This window comes from Staurois parvus, unplaced genomic scaffold (assembly GCF_062004578.1).
Source record: "Staurois parvus isolate SC_StPar_1 unplaced genomic scaffold, SC_StPar_1.0 ptg000154l, whole genome shotgun sequence".
Taxonomy (NCBI): Eukaryota; Metazoa; Chordata; class Amphibia; order Anura; family Ranidae; genus Staurois; species Staurois parvus.
This window is the reverse complement of record NW_028317950.1, coordinates 17,652,910-17,673,429: the sequence shown is the minus strand read 5'-3', so window position 1 is coordinate 17,673,429 and position 20,520 is coordinate 17,652,910. Positions and strand designations below refer to the sequence as shown.

Sequence of the window (20,520 nt, the reverse complement as noted above, 5' to 3'; positions counted from 1 at the left end):
GAAGGTCACAGAAGGATGACACATTGACACTTGACTGCAGTACAATGAAACACTGATGCTTGGGGGTCCCAGAACAAAGGCACTCTGACCCTTGGGTGTCCCAGAACAATAACTCACTAGCCCTTGGAGATCTCAGAAAAATGACACTTGCGGGTTTCAGGACTATGAACACACTTACATTTGGGGGGTCAAGACATACTGATGTTTGGGATCCCAGAGCAATGAAACACTGACACATGGGGGTTCCAGAACAATTGCACACTGTCATCTGGGGCCCCAGGCACACTGACACTTGATGTCCTTAATCAGTGTGAATATTATGACTTGACATTATGTGTTTGCTTTCTTAAATAGTCCAGATGCTGCAGTGGATCCATGGCTGAAAAATCTATGGAATAAGGTCCTCTCTCTGTATCCCTTACCTCCTGGTATCAGCATAATCAGTGAGGATATCAGGTCAGTTCCCTCAGGCAGGGGAATTTCTGTTGTTGTGGAGTATGATTTGGATAGGCAAGCAGTTCTTCATTCAGGATTCTGTTGTATTCAGGGGCAGATTTTGTTTTGCCTTGATGATGACGTTTGTCTTTTTCCTGCACAAATAAGCTCATTGTTCCTAAGATAATTCAATACTGAAGATAGTATTATTATTATTATTGTGGTAACCTAAAAATGTCCTGTGCAGATATCTGCTGTCAGCCATTGCATTAATATCAAATACAGTACTCTTTATCACCACTTATTTAATTGCATAGTAAAATATGAATAGTATATCTAAGCTGAATAAATGTGTTCTGAGCTAAGACCAGAAGATAAAATTACAGGTGTACCTCGGTTTAAAAACGCCTCGGTTAACGTAATTTTCGGTTTACAAACTGAAAACCATTGAAAATAATGCCTTGGTTTATGAATTTTTTACGTATTTTTTTCGCAATACGAAGTGTATGTCGGTGACGATTTTTAAATGCAATTGCCGGCTTTTTTTTTCTTCACTATTGCTCACAGAATTGGCTGTCACTTTCCCCAGAGTTAAGAAACTAAAAGGAAACATTGTTTCTTTTAACTGGGGAAATAAACTAAAAGGGAACTTTCTTTCTTTTAGCTGGGGGGAAGTGACAGCTGAATCTCTGAACTATAGTGAAGGAAAATAAAGTGGTAATTACATTTAATAACCAACACCGTAATAAATTAAAAAACGGTGTGGGATCCCCCCTCCCATCCATACCAAGCCATTCGGGTCTGGTATGGATTTTGAGGGGAAGTCCCACACCTAAATTCAAAAAACAAATGGTGTGGGGGTTCCCCTCAAAATCCATACCAGACCCTTATCTGAGCATCCAGCCTGGCAGTTCAGGAAAGGGGGATGTCACATGGGGTGGGGTCACTCAATTGATGTCCCTGGGTGGCCCCACCCCATATATATTTAAGAACTGTCAAACCACCGGAGCAGGCAGATGGTCGGGGGCTATCGTCGGAAGCAGAGCCTTTTTTTAAAATTCTTTTTTCGGGTTTGCAGCGGACATCATGATTGACGTTGGATCTACTGCCGGGGACATTGTTTTAGGTTTTTCTTTTATTAAGGGACTGTCAAAGACCGTGTCCTGTCTTTTTTCACACTACACTTTTTGTTTTTTTGTGAATGAGTAGCGGTACCATGTACCCCATACTCATTCACATGGAGGGGGGGGCAGGATCTGGGGGCCCCCTTCCAGATTTCAATAAGCCCCCCACTCGCAGACCCCCACAACCATTGGTCAGGCTTGTGGGGAAGAGGCCCTCGTCCCCATCAACATGGGGACAAGGTGCTTTGGAGGAGGGAGCCCCCCTTCCCCAAAGCACCCCCCCATGTTGAGGGCCTGTGGCCTGGTATGGTTAAGGAGGGGGGGGGGGTGCTTGCTCGTCCTTCCCCTTTCCTGACTTGCTGGACTGCATTCTCGGATAAGGGTCTGGTATGGATTTTGGGGGGGACCCCCACACCATTTTTTTTTAAATTTTGGCATGGGAGTTCCCCTCAAAATCCATACCAGACCTGAAGGACTTGGTATGAATGGGAGGGGGGGGACCCCACGCCGTTTATTTATTTATTTTTTTTAATTGCCAGCAATTCTTTTACATTCAGCTGTCAGTGGGGAACCCCACTGACAGCTGAAACAGTAACACATGGTTGTCACTACTAAAATACCACATGACTTGATAAAATAACTCATGCGGTATTTTAGTAGCGTTTACTTTTTCCTGACCTCTGGAACAGATTAATTGGTTTTCAATGCATTCCTATGGGAAACGGCATTTCGGTTTACAAATTTTCTGCTATACGAAAAGTCCCGCAGAACGAATTAAATACGTAAACCAAGGTATGCCTGTATATCTAAGACTTGTGAGCTGCTATAACATATGCTTAGTGCCAAACCAAAATATAAATTACCGTATTTTATCGCCTGCACCTAGCACATACTCATACAAATGTGCCTAATTACATAAATACCAAATTACCAAATTGTGCAACGTCCACTATTGCCAATAAATTATAAATACATGAATATGTGCAAATTTTATATAGTGCAATTTTACAAAAATCCACTGTGAATATCAAAAAATGTCCATATACAATTCTTCACAATTCTCGAGTTATCTTTAAAATACAGAAAAACTGTGCTTCTTAATTCACCTCCAGTGTCAAAATTCACTTCAAAACTCGTGCACCCCCACCGGTTGTGCTCTCACCTCAAATATATGACCAAACCGTTAAGTGAGGTCATTTACAGCCTGTGTCCCTTTAATTGGGCCAAATGTGGATGGGATGGTATCCTGCTGAATGGGATCCCTTTTGCTCATCTAATGGCTCTTCTCCAGTGGTGGGTATGTTAAGAGAATACCCAGATCATAGTGATTTATCCTTAAACACTCATTTATTAATATAAAGTAGTACACTCACACGATCAATGTACAAAAAGTGCTTTGTGCAAGAAATTGCCTCCTGAATGTTAGCAGTGATGATATCCTGTGTAGAGCCAGCTGGTGTCAGTATAGAACCATCGAGCATCCTGAGGTCAAAGCTCGAAAGGGGCTTTGACGTCAAGATGCTCGATGGTTCTATACTGACACCAGCTGGCTCTATACAGGATATCATCACTGCTAACAATCAGGAGGCAATTTCTTGCACAAAGCATTTTTTGTAGCTGTTCTCTGTTGTTTTGTAATTGAACTGTAAGTTAGAAGTAGGTTTAATAGTTTTATGGCAATTGGAGCTGAATTCCAGGACAATGTTGTATTTTGTATTGTGTATCTTTTTTTCTAGTCAGGGGAATACAGCAACAAAAAAACTAAACAGCTATAAGGTCACGAGTAGCATATACTGCATTTAGAATCCTGACAAATATTCAGCCAAGAGTTTAAAATATTCTTGCTTTGCAGGTTACCTCCAAAGTTTATTCTCCGTTTTTTGGACCAAGAAGTAGTAACGGAGGATGGTATTGTAGAGAAAGTTGATGCTCATGAGATTCCAACAGAATTACACCCATTCCAAGCTTCATTGGTGTCCAACCAGCAAGTAACTGCAGCTGATCACTTCCAGGATGTGAGGCTAATTGAGTTTGATATTAGCGGGTCTGGCATTCAGTAAGTTATGCTAAACTGACCAATCATGGTTAATTAGGCTGCAACTGTCATTTCATGTCTAAGTGCCTTGAGCAGTCATTAGGATGTTGTGGTAAAAGAGACAGTTGCTAATATAACTAACTACTGCAAAATAGTTTTTACCTCCTGTGGTAAAGATACTGATAGCAAACACGCATGGTTTAACTCTACACTTCTGCTGCATTGTGCTAGGTGGCAGCATGGATTTAACATTATAAGGAACTTTTTTCCCTGTTTGATTGTGACATGCTGAAGAAGAGCATGTTACATGCATTCTACTACAAATAATAAATGTCTAATTGGCACATAATGATCTTGCTGCCTGCAGGTTTTCTCCTGGGGATGTGGTGATGATCCAGCCACAGAATTCCTTGCAGGATGTGGAGAAATTCTGTACTCTTCTTCAGCTTGATCCAAAGAGACTGTTTCTTCTGGAGCCCCAAAATTCAGGTAAGCACTGACCTTGTGATTGAAACAGGGCAGCCTAGGAAAAAATGAACAATTTTACAGTCTATGAACACTTATCCGCCAGTGTATTCTGGGTCTACCTCCAAGATGGATGTGTCTGCAGTGGCTTCTTGGGGAGTCTATGTAAGAAGGAGCACATGTATAATTTTTATTCTAGACACTAGATAAGCACCACTCTATCCAGCCAAATACTGTGTGTGTGTGTGCACAGATTGGAGCCTTAGCTAGGCAATATATGAATCACTTGTTTTCGTTCAGCCAGCGAGTTGAACGAAAATAAATGACTCTATTTCCCCATCTGCACACTCAATGTGGATGGGGGAATCCTTTCCCGCTGAGCTGTTGTGTTCTGGCGGCAGGAAGACTTCCAGGAAAAATCCAACAGGCTGGTTGTACAGAAGTCAGTAGGTAGATCAACTTCTGTACTGCCCATAGATGTATTGAAATTCGTCCGCTCCCTGCTGATCGGGCCAAGTTTCAAACCAGGTATGGCCGGCTTAGGAATTTGGAGGAGCGCCAGCTCTATTCCAAGATGTTAGCTATCAGACGACAGCTATTATGAAGTACAAAACCAGAAATTCTGTGGAGAACCTCATTCACATTGCCAGCACCGACCTCGCATATATAGAGGAAAAACAAAAGGACAGCACTTAGCCTGTAACTAGTCAAGGAAAAGTGTATACAGCTGGGTAACTGGCTGTAACTAGCAAATAGAACCCTAAAAATGAAAACAAAGGTTTCACTTTCATACATTGCATACAAATATATGTAAAATTCTAATTCTTTTCACAAGTCGTTCTTGCTATGCTCCCCAATAGTTATGAGCAGTGTTTTGTGTTATTAGTAGGTAATTAAATACAAATTAGTTTGTGTACTTATTGCAGTGTATTCTTCTGATGTCTTGCAGACACTCCACTTCCCCCACAGTTACCCCAGCCATGCACAGTGCGCTATCTAGTGGAAAGGTATCTGGATATCTGCTGTGTACCTCGCCGCTCCTTCTTTCAGCTGCTTTCCTACTTCTCAATGGATGAACAAGAGAGGGAAAAGCTACAGGAATTCAGCTCTTCTGCTGGGCAAGATGAATTGTATACCTATTGCAACCGGCCCCGGCGCACCACCCTGGAAGTATGCTTAGTTTTTTGCCAAGCCTCTTAAATTCTACCCCTCAGGGATACGGGCTGTGTGGGGATTCATTAGCTGGCTTATTTGAGCAATTGAAATTTTGCAGGCATTGTAATGTTAAAAAAGTCAGGGGGTGGGGGAAAGGTGTTTTTGACAGGTTGATTATTAATAACTCTGAACCAGCCTGTCTCAGACAGCTATGAAGTAATCCTTTCAATTGGAACTCCAGCTCCCTGCCTATCCACAAGGTGATGCAGGAAGCTGGATTAGTGAACCAGGAAGATGTATTGCTTATGTATGCTGACTGTCTGGCTGTGTAGTGGGAAAAATGTGTGTACATCACAAGACTAGCTGGACAGAATTACTAGCAGCTGTAGATTTGTTTGCCCTGATTTTTGAAAATATTTGCAAATTTATTCAAACCAATAACAAAATAACTGAAATAAATGAGTGTCACTATTGATAGTGGGTCTGATACTAACCCTTCTGTGATCTACCAGGTCCTGGTGGATTTCCCACACACCACCTGCAACATTCCAGTTGACTACCTCCTGGACCTCATTCCTCGCATCCGTCCCAGGGCTTTCTCCATTGCCTCCTCCTTACAGGTGAGAACCGCATGCATTGCATTGTGAGCATTGATGTTGATGGATAAGTTGAGATCTTTTGAAAGGGAGAAAGAGATTGAGGACACAAAGTCCTTATTATCCTTCTCCTCTGCAATCCCCCACTCACTATCACTGAACATGGATGTGCTCAGTACAGAGCACTTCAGTGTTCAGTCATAAACTGAAGAGATAGTAAACATGCCATTCATTACTGTTGCTTAGTTATGAATAAACACCAAAGTACATAGTACTTAGAACTCTGGTGTCCAGTCAGGAAATTGAAGGATCTGAAAATATGACAGACATATCAACCAATCTCCTGATCCATCCCAAGATGGCCATCGCTCAGATTTTCAATGAAAGGCTGCAATCAGCTGCTTGTCAGCCACTAAACACAGCTATTAATCAGAAGATTTGAGTGGACCCTTCTGCTATAAGTTCATGGTCGTAGATACTTCCCTTCCTTTTCCTACCCTGAAATTTTGTTAAGCTGCTGGGAGCAAAATGAAAGGCCTGTGTGAACTGCAGTTACTGGAATTATAGCTCACACAGGGCTTTGGACTCTAATATTAAGTTTTCACTGGCCCAGCGTTGTCACATGGGTGAGTCCATACTCAAAAATACTGGGTATCTCTTTTGCTCCCAATTGGTTGGAGCACCAGGAAAGTAAGAAAGGATAAGTGTATGGTGCTGGGAATTGTCAGTGTTAAACCAAATCTGCCCAATTTTACCTAAATAGGCAAAGCACAGGTTTGCTATAGAGATAACTGTGGTGTATTTCCATTTCATTTAGTACACATTTTGAGTGTAATAATAATTTTCCATATGATTTTTCCCTTTCTTCTTCTTGGCTTATTATTCTATATATTCATCAGTGTATTTTATATTGTACATTGCCACTTTATGAGGAATAGGAAGTTGCAACATCATATTACAGTGGGAAAGAACAGGCTGGCAAAAGAACAGAAGAGAAGCTGGTGAAAAGTATTAAATATTATCACTCTACCTCAGGGAAAATTCCAAGTCCTGCTTTCCTCCTGTGAAAACAGTGTGCTACAACAGGTTTAATATATTGTACATTATTGGCAAACATTTAAAAGACTGATTGGTAATGATGTAACAAAATAAAAGTGAAATGTAATTTTGGATCTTTATTGGAAACCTCTGCTTTTGATCACGATTGGTAATCAGTGGTGTATGGTATCCAAACATGTTCTGTGCATGTTGCGTGATTTGTTCTCCTTGTGTTCTGATTCTTTTCAGTTATGTTACATGTTGGTGATATGTTGTATTGTTCTGCTTTGTAAAGGCCCATCCAGACAGATTGCAAATCCTGATGGCTGTAGTTCAGTATAGAACCAGATTACAAGAACCTCGTCGAGGCCTGTGCTCAACATGGTTGGCTTCTCTCAATCCCAGCGGTGGTAAATTCACTTCCTGAATGGGAGAAAATTACTTTTCTTTAATTTGGAGTTCAAATTTGTGTACTCTTTTAAAAAATAATGCACGAGTAGCTTGGTTATTGAAAACTATTATTTAAATTGAGTATATTCACTCTTCAGATGACAGTATATGATCACCTTTATATATACACTAAAAAGTGTGCTTGTTCAATGAACAGGATTAAATGTTTGGTGCCAGAAACATTGCAGTCACCATTGGTTGGTAGGTCAATTCACTGTCCAACAGTAACTGTATAATTTTGGCACCAAAAATATAAAGTTAGTGTTCAAATGATCCACTAAGGTTGACAGTGGCCTTGTTTTGCATCAACAGCACTCTTTGCCAGCATGTTTCCAGGGACACAGCATAACATTTATATTTTCCCCAGCAACATGGTGATAGCATTTTTGCCAGAAATTTGTGAGATCTGCATGTTTGCATTGGTACTTATTATTAGTCACCATCACTTGACACACAGATCTGCAATGTTCAGTGACTTGATCCACCGCCTAAAGGTGACAGCAGTGTTTTGTCACTGACCACCAACTTAAGAAGGGTACTTTATCACTAAGTACCAGTAAAGGAGGACTGATGAAGCAGATGTGCTTATCAGTACTATATGGGCAAGATCACTCAGCACATCGATCTGCAGCTGAGGTGGGTGGATTCACTAACTGATGGTAAAATAATCATAAATAGTGCAGCGCTTAAATCAATGCTAAATGCAATTAAAAAAAAAATGTGCTCACATACAAACGTGTCAATATTATACAAATGATATTAAATATATTAAATAAATAAATAAAATATATCTTGAATATATAGTGCCACTCAAAATAATCTCTTAATAGTGCCCACACAATAAAACAATAATACAAGCCCCCTTCAAAGGAGGATAATCAAACAGTGCTTAAGTGCAATAAAGTGACCACACTTCAAATACCACTCAAATAATCAAACAAAATGTCCATGAAGTATTCAATAGGTGATATAAAATTCATGCAATGTGCTGATAGTGCTTGTACTCCGTGAGCGTGTCCACACTTTTCACCTACTAAGGCTAAATTGCCTCCTCACCTCCTCCAAGTGACCCCCAGGGGCTAAACAGCTTTCAGGATCACCCTGGATCCCTATTCCTGAAGACAAGTACCTCTCCTCACGATGTGGATCTCTTAAGGGACTCCCGTTGCTCCAGACCGGAAGCTTCTGAAGAATAATCGCTCACCAACCCAGTGAGCCAAAAAAGAATCCTCTACGTGTAGTATTATTTTCACCAAGACTCTTTTTATTGCCAGTAAAAGAAAAACCCACTCACATGATCCCGCAGTCCTCCTTCCTCACCAATGTGTGGGTGTATTGCATGTATAGGAACTTCCTGGGTATACCAAGATGGCGGCTGGCGCCAGAAGTGCGTCACCGCGCACCGGAAGCTGCGTAATAGCGTACCTACGCGTTACGTCACAAGCTACTCGTGACTTCCTCGGGTTATTCACGAGTAGCCTGTGACATAACGCGTAGGTACGCTATTATGCAGCTTCCAGTGCACGGTGACCCACTTCCGCCGCCAGCCGCCATCTTGGTATACCCAGGAAGTTCCTATACATGCAGTACACCCACACATTGGTGAGGAAGGAGGACTGCGGGAACATGTGAGTGGGTTTTTCTTTTATTGGCAATAAAAAGAGTCTTGGTGAAAATAATACTACACTTAGCGCAGTGGTTCTCAACCTTCCTAATGCCGCGACCCTTTAATACAGTTCCTCATGTTGTGGTGACCCCCAACCATAAAATTATTTTCGTTGCTACTTCATAACTGTAATTTTGCAGTGGGAGGAGTAGTGCCACATCATTGGTGTCAGTGAGAGGAGTAGTGCCACATCACTGATGTCAGTGGGAGGAATAGTGTCCCATCGTTGGTATCAGTGGGAGGAATAGTATCCCATCATTGGTATCAGTGGGAGGAATAGTGCCACATTGTTGGTGTCAGTGGGAGGAATAGTGCCCCATCATTGGTGTCAGTGTGGGAGGAATAGTGCCCAATCATTGGTGTCAGTGGGGGGGGAATAGTGCCCCATCATTGATACTAGTGTGCGGGGGAATTGTGCCCCATCATTGGTGTCAGTGGGGGGGGGGGGGGGTAGTGCCCCATCGTTGGTGTCAGTGGGGGAAGGAATAGTGCCCCATCGTTGGTGTCAGTGGGGGGAGGAGTAGTTCCCCATCGTTGGTGTCAGTGGGGGGGGAGGAAATAGTGCCCCATCATTGGTGTCAGTGGGAGGAATAGTGCCCCATCATTGGTATTAGTGACACCAATGATGCGGCACTATTCCTCCTACTGACACCAATGATACTTACCTTGCTGACTCCTGCTCCAGCCTGGGCTTGCTCCCTCCCTCTCCCATCTACAGCCAGCATACCTGGCTGCAGCAGCACCATCTGCACGCTACAGACACTTACCTGTCAGCTGTCTTCCTTCTCCGGCCGCTTCCTCGCTCGATCCTCTTTGATCTTTGCGCTGCTGCTCGGCTCCTCCTCCTCGCCGGTGATTGGTTGCCTGTGTGCCTCTCCTGAGCTACAGTTCCGGTGGCCAATCACTGGCAAGGAGGCGGAGCTGTTGAGTGATCCCGGGGATGTGGCCAGATGACAGGGGCGGCATGTCATCCCGCGCACACATCGCGTCCAGGGAAATGTGGACGTATCTGCATGTGGGCGGACCTGCCTGGAGACTGATATAGGAGCGGTGTCTCGGTTCCTAAGACCATTGGAAATATGTGTTTTCCGATGGTCTTAGGAGACCCCTGTGAAAGGGTTGTTCGACCCCCAAAGGGGTTGCGACCCACAGGTTGAGAACTGCTGACTTAGAGGATTCTTTTTTGGCTCACTGGGTTGGTGAGAGATTATTCTTCAGAAGCTTCCGGTCTGGAGCAATGGGAGTCCCTTAAGAGATCCACATCATGAGGAGAGGTACTTGTCTTCAGGAATAGGGATCCAGGGTGATCCTGAAAGCTGTTTAGCCCCTGGGGGTCACTTGGAGGAGGTGAGGAGGCAATTTAGCCTTAGTAGGTGAAGAGTGTGGACACGCTCACGGAGTACAAGCACTATCAGCACATTGCATGAATTTTATATCACCTATTGAATACTTCATGGACATTTTGTTTGATTATTTGAGTGGTATTTGAAGTGTGGTCAGTTTATTGCACTTAAGCACTGTTTGATTATCCTCCTTTGAAGGGGGCTTGTATTACTGTTTTATTGTGTGGGCAGTATTGTTAAGAGATTATTTTGAGTGGCACTATATATTCAAGATACATTTTATTTATTTATTTAATATATTTAATATCATTTGTATAATATTGACACGTTTGTATGTGAGCACATTTTTTTTGAATTGCACTTAGTATTGATTTAAGCGCTGCACTATTTATGATTATTTTACACACTGTTTGGGTACCAGTTGAAGTGTTGGCAGCTTTCAGTAGGTAGACTTCCTTTCGGTGCAGGAGGACTTCTGTCCCTACTAACTGATGGTGACTGCACTCTGTTCTGTACCTTACTGTCTTAATTCATACCTCTGGTCCTGTCCACCTGGGAGGTTTAGATGTCCTTCTCCACAATGGGGTGCTTCAGCTACTTCTTTTACATTCTCCATAATTTAAAATAAAAAGAAGTTCATCAGGGGTGGTGGAAGCCCCTCATAATGGCCACAGCAGGTGTGCAGACCCAGGAACTTGGAGCAGAGATCTCACTAACAGAGTCCCAGGGACAGAAGAAACTTGTCAGGTTAAAGCCTAGTACACACGATCAAAAAATAGGGCGAAAAATACCGCTTTTGAAGCGATCGTACGATAATCTGATTGTTAGTACACAGCTTTTGTCTGAAATTATTAGAAGGGGCAAACACTACATTTTTTTCATATGGTACAATTTTCGTTTTTTTGTACAGTATTCATTTGAACAGAATCGGAAGAGCAAGACCACACATGCTCAGAAATGAAAGGATACATTAAAATACAATACAACACATTACATTTTATCCGAAGTTGTATTCTGTTGTACGAAAATTTTTAAGTAACCTCTTCATTTATGATATGAGACTAGCATGCAAGAAAAAACAGATAATCATTTGTCTGACATTCTCAATGTGTGTACCAGGCTTAAGTCTGCATCATCATCTAGCATTACAACAAAATCTCTGCATTTGCTGACCCCTTAAATTGGAATTCGAGGCTTTTCCTAACTACGCTTAAACCTGCTCCCACCCCCCTTTTATCTACCCTGTAAAAGGAGGGCAATCTCTCCTGTCCCCTGAGGCCAGCCGCTGGGGAGATCACATGATCAAACCGGTATACAGGATTTGTAAGCATCTCCACGGTAGTTAGAAATAGGAGTGTGAAGAGGATGTGAGCAAGTTTAGGCATAGATAAGAAAAGCCTGGACTTCTACTTTAAAAAGTAACTCCAACCAAACATTTTTTTTTAGGTTTGCATAGTGTGGGGAAGAGTTAATCCTTTTCAGAAAGGACAGGATGTCTTCCTAAAAACAAGTTATATAGTGTAAGGAATTTTCTGCTGTCAAAGCGTAAAAAAAACAAGATTTAGATTTTTCCTGCTTGTCCTGGGATCTGCTAGGTTTTGTTGAAATACAATAATGGCTTAACCCAAAAATATGTGTGTTTCATTTAATAGTATAGAGAACTTAGGCCTAGGGCAGGGATAGAGGCCATGGGTGAGAGTTAGTTCTGTGGCCTTGCAGCACAGGGATCCATGATTTTTTTCCTAGTAGGGACAATATGCTACTCATTGTTAGCATGGGTTTCCTTCCATAAAATGTGCTGGCAGATTAATCTGCTTTCACCCATATTATCCTTAGCCCCTGCTTGACTATAATAAGAACACAAGACTGTAAACTCCTCCAGAGGAAAGGGTGTTTTGTCATTGATTCTCTCCTCACCAAGTACTCCTGTTTATTTGTGAGTTTTATGACTGAATAACCAATACATATTTTTCAGTTATCTTATGCATAGCACTGTTCCTCTTGCTCAGGAGTACGGATCCCCCTTTGGGTTAAAAAAGGTAGTTTAAAGTTCCCAAGCGACCCAGACACCCCGATGATAATGGTGGGACCTGGAACCGGAGTAGCCCCCTTCCACGCCGCCATTGAAGAAAGGGCAGCTCTTAAAAAGACAGGTCTGTGACTGTTCCATCTGATGAGAGGTACACCAGCACCACCCCCTTCTGAAAAAAAATAAGTTTATCATTTTGGTGCCTTGCAGGCAGCTGTTTGTTCTTTGGCTGCAGAGGGAAGAACAAAGATTTCTATTTCCATGGAGAATGGACAGATCTGGAGAAGAGAGGAATCCTGACGCTGTTCACAGCATTCAGTCGTGACCAGGTCAGTGTAGTCCCAATGAGCCATTTATCTGCTAAAATTCTCATTGTCATCTGGGAGTTATGCTTTAAACAAACAGTTTTTTCTTCTTTTCCTATGAGGTCTTTTGTGATTACATCTCTGAATTTAATTCCTTTTCACTAGTATGGCACAGATTTTTTTTTTTTTTGCTGTCATTGTGGAGATTTCTCTTCTTTTCTTTTCCTTTCCTGATGTGTCTGTGCCAGGCTATGGACATTAGTGTCTACCCATTCTTAAAACAAACCCTCATTCACCTGTGTAGCTATAAGCGGTCAGGAAAATTATTCTTCACAGTACATGCATGAATATGTAAATCATTTTTTGTCCATAGCCTGGGCACAGGTACATTGAAGGATTGATTGGCTGTACTCATTTGTAGCTGAGGGCAGCCATTTTTGCTTGCTACCTGTGCAGGCTCTGCTTCATGCTTAGTGGTGCGGCAGAATGACGGCACTTTAGGGCTTCTTTTGATAATGTGTCACTGATATATTCAAAAGGAAAGCTGTGAGTACTCAATTTCGTTTTTTCCTCTTTGATCAGCATAGTAAGCTCCAAGGAGCAGGGCCCTCCTATCCCTCTTGTATTGAACTGTATTGTTGCTGTATTGTCTCCCGTTATATTGTAAAGTGCTGAGCAAACTGTTGACACTATATAAATCCTGTATAATAATAATAATTATTTATTATCCCATCTGGAGGGAGATAAAATGTGCTAATATCTTACATTTGTCCATTCTCTTTCATATTTGTTGTTCGTTTCCCAATTTATTCACACAGGAGGATAAGATTTATGTCCAACATCGAATTAGGGAAAATGCAGCATATGTTTGGGACCTGATCAATACAAAACAAGCCTACTTCTACCTCGCCGGGTGAGAGCTTTATATCTGCAGTTATTGATAAAAGAAAAAAATGTCAACTTTAGTTTACGTTTATTTTCTTTAAAAAAAACCCTGTCACCAGACTAAATCAACAAAAATCTTCCTCTAAGGATAAATGACAATTTTATGCATGTTATTTATCTTCAAAACCTCCCTTGTGTAGACATCCAAAACCTCCGAGGTTACTGCTGAATGCCACCATCTTGCACGTGTTGTCAGCAGCCCCAGCAGTCAGAGCTGTCACACTATATTATTTCCTTTACCTTTTCCTTCAGCAATTTCATAAAAGATTATGTATGGAAGTATGGGACGAAGGAGCTGGGACAGCACAGAAAGTAATTAGACACTCCATGAAAAGGGGAAGGCTGTGGCATGCAAGGAAGGAGGGGCTGTGCTAGGAAAATTGACTCTTCCTGGAGATGACAATTTTTCTAGCAAGTTCTAAGGCACATCGTGAATAAAACATTTTTGTAAAGAAAAAAACACTAAAAACAAGCATTTAAAATACTTGATTTTTTTGTGTGCTTTTTTTTCAAACTTGGTGACAGGTTTTCTCTAAGCTTATGTTTAAATACATTTTGAAGATTTTTTAATGCAAAATATTTTACATATTTAAAGCACAGTCACACAAATAGATATTCCCTTTTTTTGTCAAAATGTGTTTGCAAGACTGGATTCTTTTTCATCTTAGCAGCTCCATTGTTCCTAGTTCAACCCCCTTGAAGTCTCATTCATCCTGCTGTATTTTCTCTAATATAAAATAAGTAGGAATCCATCAGATGAGCAGGACTAGACAAATCAGACAGTGATCTGGCCAAACTGATTTGTTGTTTCTGAGCAGATTGCTGTTTTAGAACTGCATTATGTTTTGGGTGGTTTTATACTAGGAAAAAATATATGTTGCACTTCGAACAACTGCTTGTTCATAAACTATACCTAATTAACATATAATACATTTAAAAATATATAACTTTTATTCAGATCACAAAATGATCCCTATACTAAAAAACCTTTGTTTATAAAAACACATTATACTAGAGTCAACATCATCTGAGATGAATTAGCAAGCAAATAGCCACAAGCCCCAAGTTTGTCAATATGACAAATGCATAAATAGTACATCAACTCCCCTGTGCTCACACATTATTATCTCATGATACACCTGTTGGTAGAAAATTGAAGGGAAAGAAATGGGGGAAAGGTTCCAAATGGACTTTAAAGGCACAGAAATCTCAAAATGCACCCTGCAGCAGCAAAACCCCAACATGTATAAGGGGTAGGCCCCCAGAGGAGGCCTACCCCTTATACATGGAGGGTTTTGCTGCTGCATGGTGTATATTGATATCATATAAATTCATATTATGTTAATGTATGATTTTGCTTTTTTCTTGTATTCACATGTTGTAGTTTGATATATTCAGTTTATGTATATTTCTTTTAGATTTTACTATTAAGCCCCTGAAGAAGCGACCATTGTCGCGAAACATGTTGGGCCATTTTCCTGCGGCTTAATGTCTCTCATCCCCCCCTATAGGATCCATCTGGTGGTTTTTACATCTCTAATGTGTTCCTTGTACATGGTGGGCTGTGGGACATTGTCTGCGGGAATAGTATAACTATGATCTTTTAAACTGCAAGATGTTTTTTCATGACTTTTTGTCATAATAAAGTACAAATAATTTTACCAATATGTGATTGAAATTTCTGTGTCTTTAAAGTCCAGTTGCAACCTTTCCCCTGTTTCTTTCCCTTCAATTTTTGACTATTATAATTAGGACGTGGCACCAAATATTACCTATTCTTTTGGAAGTGATCTGGCACCCTGATACACTCCATGTTTTTCTTTTGTTCTATACCTGTTACTAAGGTATAGTTTATGCACAAGCAGTGGTTCAAAGTCCAGCATATATTTTTTAAATATATTTTTATGCCAAGGATTGAACCACACATTTATTGTTCAAGTAGAATTCCAGGCTGGAACTTAACCCCTTGACGCCAATTGCATGCAAATATGCAGCCTTTCGGCGTCTGGGCCTTGACGCCGAGCGGCCGCATATTTGCATACAATTAAAAAATACATATGGGGTGAGAGCGCACGCCCTGCGTGCTCCCAGCACATATGTCCGCTACTCTCGGAAAGGTCCCTATCTCCGCTTTCGATCGGGACCTTTTCGGTTCATGAGACTGCTGTGATGACTAATCACAGCGGTCACATGACCCTAAAACCCCGCCTTCCCGCTTCTGAAACTCTTAAAGGGCTGGGAAGCGCCGGCGCCAAGAGGTTAAAGCGGAGTTCCACCCAAAAAGGGACGTTCTGCTTAAGTCCTCATCTCCCTCTCCCCGTTACGGATTGGCACCTTTGGGGAGCCGGTACCCAGTTCTGATAGGTACCCTCTCCCACTTCCACTGCGGTTGACTAGGCGATCGGAAGTGGAAGTTGTCCTTCCTCCCCGTAGTCTTCTGGGACGCATGACAGGACCATTCACAAGGTGCAGCACTACTTGCACATGCGCAGTGGGCACCTGGCTATGTAGCCACAAGCTGTCACAGCCGGGTGCCCACACTGAAGATGCCAGCACTGGGGAGAGAGGACGGCCGGTGAAACAGGTTGTGGTGAGGACACTGCTGGATCATGGGACAGGTCAATGTCTGTTTTGTAAAAATCTTTTATTTTTTGACTTGAGGTCTGCTTAAGACAAAGCTTAAGCCCTCATTCACACCATACGTGCAGAAAAACTGATGGGCAGATTTCACTTTCAGAGACATCCGTTGTCATGCATTCTTTAATAAGTTTTATACATGTTGCAGATTCCTCTGCTGAAAAAAATCTGCATGTGATGCTATTGTTGTGAAGTGAACAGGGCACATAGAGAACAATTTATTTAGTTTTGCCATTGCAGAACGCGTGCAGAAGTACTGATATCTCTGCACCATGGCTTAAAACTGCTCCCGCCTCCCTTCTGACACCTATACTAACTACCCTGTAGAAGGAAGATGCTTATACTTACCTGTGGTCAGGGCGCTCCAGTCTGGTCACGTGATCAGCTCCCAGCAACTAGCTTCAGGGGAGGAGGGACAGCCAAAAACAGACGCCCCATAGTAAGCCTATAGGAATGCCCAGGCATTCCATCCATTGTCAGTGCTCTCTCCCCTAAGGCCAGCTGCTGGGGAAATCACATGACCGGACCAGAGCTCCCTGACCAGAGGTGAGTATAAGCATCCTCTTTCTACAGGGTAGTTAGTATAAGAGTTGGAAGGGGGCTGGGAGCAGTTTTAAGCTTAGTTAGTTCTTGCCTTAAATATCTCTTTAAATATTTGAAGATATTTGTATATTTTGACTTATTGAAATAGGTTTGATAACAACAGGAGAAAATCTTTAAGGTGGTCCTATGCTAATCATTATTTCTCTCTCTCTCTTAGAAACGCTAAATCAATGCCAACACAAGTGACAGATGCTCTGAAAGAAGTCTTCCAGAAGGAGGGCACCATGTCCTCGGAGGAGGCTGAACAGTATCTGATCATGCTGGAGAAAAGTGGTCGTTACCAGGCAGAGACTTGGTCTTAGAGCACTTTCTGCATCCTTACTGGAACTCTAAGATCTATTACCTTATATCATTCAGGAAATGCTGAACAAGGAAAGGACAATGTGAGGTCAATGAAGGAAGCGTTCTGTCCTATCCTTGAGTCATCTATTGCAGGTTCTACATTCTGGCCTTAGAGTGATAGTTTATTTATTGTTAGACACTGAGAGGCTCATTTGTCAACTGGGCTCAATCGTCAACTGGCTTCTTATATATCTCATGGACTCCGGTAGTGAGATCTCCTCACCTAACTTCCCAGCTAGGCCCAGATGGTGCAACTGTTAAACTGGAACTTCATGTGGATAAGGGTGAAGTTGGGATCTTCTATAGGGCATATTTGTGACCTGCCCTCAAGTTTTATTTTTATATATACTTTACGGCCAATTGTTTGTGGATCCCTGACCATCCAACTCATATAAGCTTTTAAGACATCCTATTCCCGTACCCTAGGCATTAAACTGAAACCACTGTTGTGACTAAAACAGCCTCCACTCTTCTGGAAAAATGTTCCTCAAGATTCTAGAGTTTGCCTATGGGAATTAGATATACACTATATGGCCCAAAGGTTGTGGAAAACTTACCATCACATCTATATGAGCTTATTAGACATCCTTTTACAAAACTTGGTGCAGCCTCCACTCTTCTGGAAAGGCTTTCTACAAGGATGTTGGAGTGTGTGTCTGTGGAAATTTAAGCCAATTTGTAAGGTCAAGTACAGGTGTCGTCTCACAATCGATGTTAAAGTCAGGGCTTTGTACAGGCCATTCCACCAAACCCGTTAAACCATGTATTTCGGAGATGGCTTTATGCAGAAGTGACAGTCATACCGAAATAGAAAAGGTCTTTCCCCTAAAGTTTTACAAAAGCTCCCTCACTGGAAACAGCTGAACTCAGTTGGTTTTGGAATAGGAGATCAACCATGCTGATATACAGTTGTGTTCAAAATAATAGCAGCGTGTTGAAAAAAGTGAATAAAGCTCAAAATCCTTCTAATAGCTTTTATTTCCATACACACAAATGCATTAAGAACACTACACATTCTATTCCAAATCAAAACATGAAGAAAAATATATCAAATTTGTGTTGTTCCTCTAAAAAAATTGAAGAAAAGTGAATATTAGACTGTTCAAAAAAATAGCAGTGTTTGTATTCTTCTTTACAAACTCAAACATTCACTATATAAACTGAAAAATGTTTGAAGATTTTGCTTTCCTTTGAATCACTTAATTAATATTTCGTTGTATAAGCACTGTTTCTGAGAACTGCTGTACATCTGTGTTGCATGGAGTCAACCAACTTCTGGCACCTGTGAACAGGTATTCCAGCCCAGGATGATTGGACTACATTCCACAGTTCTTTTCTATTTCTTGGTTTTGCCTCAGAAACTGCATTTTTTATGTCACCCCACAAGTTTTCTATTGGATTAAGATCCGAGGATTGGGCTGGCCACTCCATAACGTCAATCTTGTTGGTCTGGAACCAAGATGTTGCACGTTTACTGGTGTGTTTGGGGTCGTTGTATTGTTGGAACACCCATTTCAAGGGCATTTCCTCTTCAGCATAAGGCAGTATGACCTCTTCAAGTATTCTAATGTATTCAAACTGATCCATGATCCCTGGTATGCGATAAATAGGCCCAACACCGTAGTATGAGAAACATCCCCATATCATGATGCTTGCACAACCATGCTTCACTGTCTTCACAGTGTACTGTGGCTTGAATTCAGTGTTTGGGGGTCGTCTGACAAACTGTCTCCGGCCACTAGACCCAAAAAGAACAATCTTACTTTCATCAGTCCACAAAATGTTGCGCCATTTCTCTTTAGGCCATTCAGTGTGCTCTTTGGCAAATTGTAACCTCTTCAGCATGTCTTTTTTTCAACAGTGGGACTTTGCGGGGGCTTCTTGCAGATAGCTTGGCTTCACATAGGCGTCTTCTAATTGTAACAGTACTCACTGGTAACTTTACACCTTCTTTGATCTTTCTAGAGCTGATTGTTGGCTGAGTCCTTGCCATTTTGGCTATTCTTCTATCCATTCGAATTTTAGTTTTTCGCTTTCTTCCGCATCTTTCAGGTTTTGGTTGCCATTTTAAAGCATTTGCGATCATTTTAGCTGAGCAGCCTATTATTTTCTGCACTTCTTTATATGTTTCTAATCAACTTTTTAATCAAGGTACGCTGTTCTTCTGAGCAATGTCTGGAACGACCCATTTTCCTCAGAATTTCAGAGAGAAATGCACTGTAACCAGCATGTACAACATTTGCTGCCTTCCTTCCTTAAATAAGGGCAATAATTGCCACCTGTTTTTCAAAGAATGAATGACCTCACTAATAGAACTCCACACTGCTATTATTTTGAACATGCCCCTTTCAATTAGTGATTCAATTACACAGAATCAGCAGCATGCATGTCATGACTGTTGGGTCTGTTGGATTTCTATTACTCTACTACACCTGCTAGTAAATTATTTGCCATGTAGAAATATCATTTCTACCAAAAACAGTGATTGATCAGGTTAGTGATGTCTGACTGCTATTATTTTGAACACAACTGTAGGTGTGACAGTCAGGTATCTATATATTTTTAGTCGCATAATATATCAACTTATTTTTAAATTGTTTCAGAGGACAGGCTCCAAGTCTATAAGTCTTTTGCTTCCTTTACAACGTATGGAACCACTTATCTGGATTACCCATACTGGTTGAGGTCCTGTTCACTGGCTGTATGCTTATTCTGGATAAATGAAGCAGAAATGAGATGACAACCTCAGGCTTGCATTGTTAAAGCCAAGGCAGAAATATGGATTCCAACATTTCTGCTCTGACAGATTCCTTTACATCAGGGCCTATTACTGCACTGTGAATTAAATCTTATGATGATGAAATAAAAAAAATCTATGATTTACTGTTATCCTTATGTTAATAAATGCCATATTTTATTACCCTAATCTCCTTCTTTTTTCTAAGGTGCCATTATTATCCTCCACAAAGCTTGGGGAGCCAATCAGATGGACAGTGTAAATAACTTTAAGCTGACTATACACTTGTGGGCTGAACAAAAGAAAAATGTAACAGGTTCCTCCATCCAAGCTATACCGTGCGGATAAAATAATCTCCCGCTGCTCCTAATGTATTCTGACACTGGTCAGAACACCCAAATAGTATCTGTATATTATTTCATTGGATGCAGTCACTGTTCAGCTGTAAATGTTTTATCCAGATCCTTCAATTTTTTACTCAAAGGATGTGGTGCGGTAAGGTAGTGTCATGGGCAGTCACTAAGCCAATCAGGAAGCAACTGAAATTCAAACAGTATATGGAAAGCTTTAGCAATGGCTATTAAAGGTTTTTAAAACCTTGTATTTTTTTAATAA

The 20,520-nt window shown here is 41.3% G+C and overlaps 1 protein-coding gene across 1 annotated transcript in view; it reads left to right on the top strand.

Moving 5' to 3' along the window:
- The window catches only part of NDOR1 (NADPH dependent diflavin oxidoreductase 1), a 32,735-nt gene extending 12,647 nt beyond the window's left edge, over positions 1 to 20,088 (top strand). The window contains exons 6-15 of the mRNA XM_089675130.1: positions 355 to 456; positions 3,412 to 3,615; positions 3,962 to 4,083; positions 5,009 to 5,229; positions 5,727 to 5,834; positions 7,144 to 7,258; positions 12,317 to 12,460; positions 12,547 to 12,665; positions 13,460 to 13,554; positions 16,984 to 20,088. Of these exons, the coding sequence (XP_089531256.1) occupies positions 355 to 456; positions 3,412 to 3,615; positions 3,962 to 4,083; positions 5,009 to 5,229; positions 5,727 to 5,834; positions 7,144 to 7,258; positions 12,317 to 12,460; positions 12,547 to 12,665; positions 13,460 to 13,554; positions 16,984 to 17,128 (1,375 nt within the window). The 3' untranslated portion in view covers positions 17,129 to 20,088. The remainder of the gene's footprint in view (positions 1 to 354; positions 457 to 3,411; positions 3,616 to 3,961; positions 4,084 to 5,008; positions 5,230 to 5,726; positions 5,835 to 7,143; positions 7,259 to 12,316; positions 12,461 to 12,546; positions 12,666 to 13,459; positions 13,555 to 16,983) is intronic.
- Positions 20,089 to 20,520: the final 432 nt, after the last annotated feature.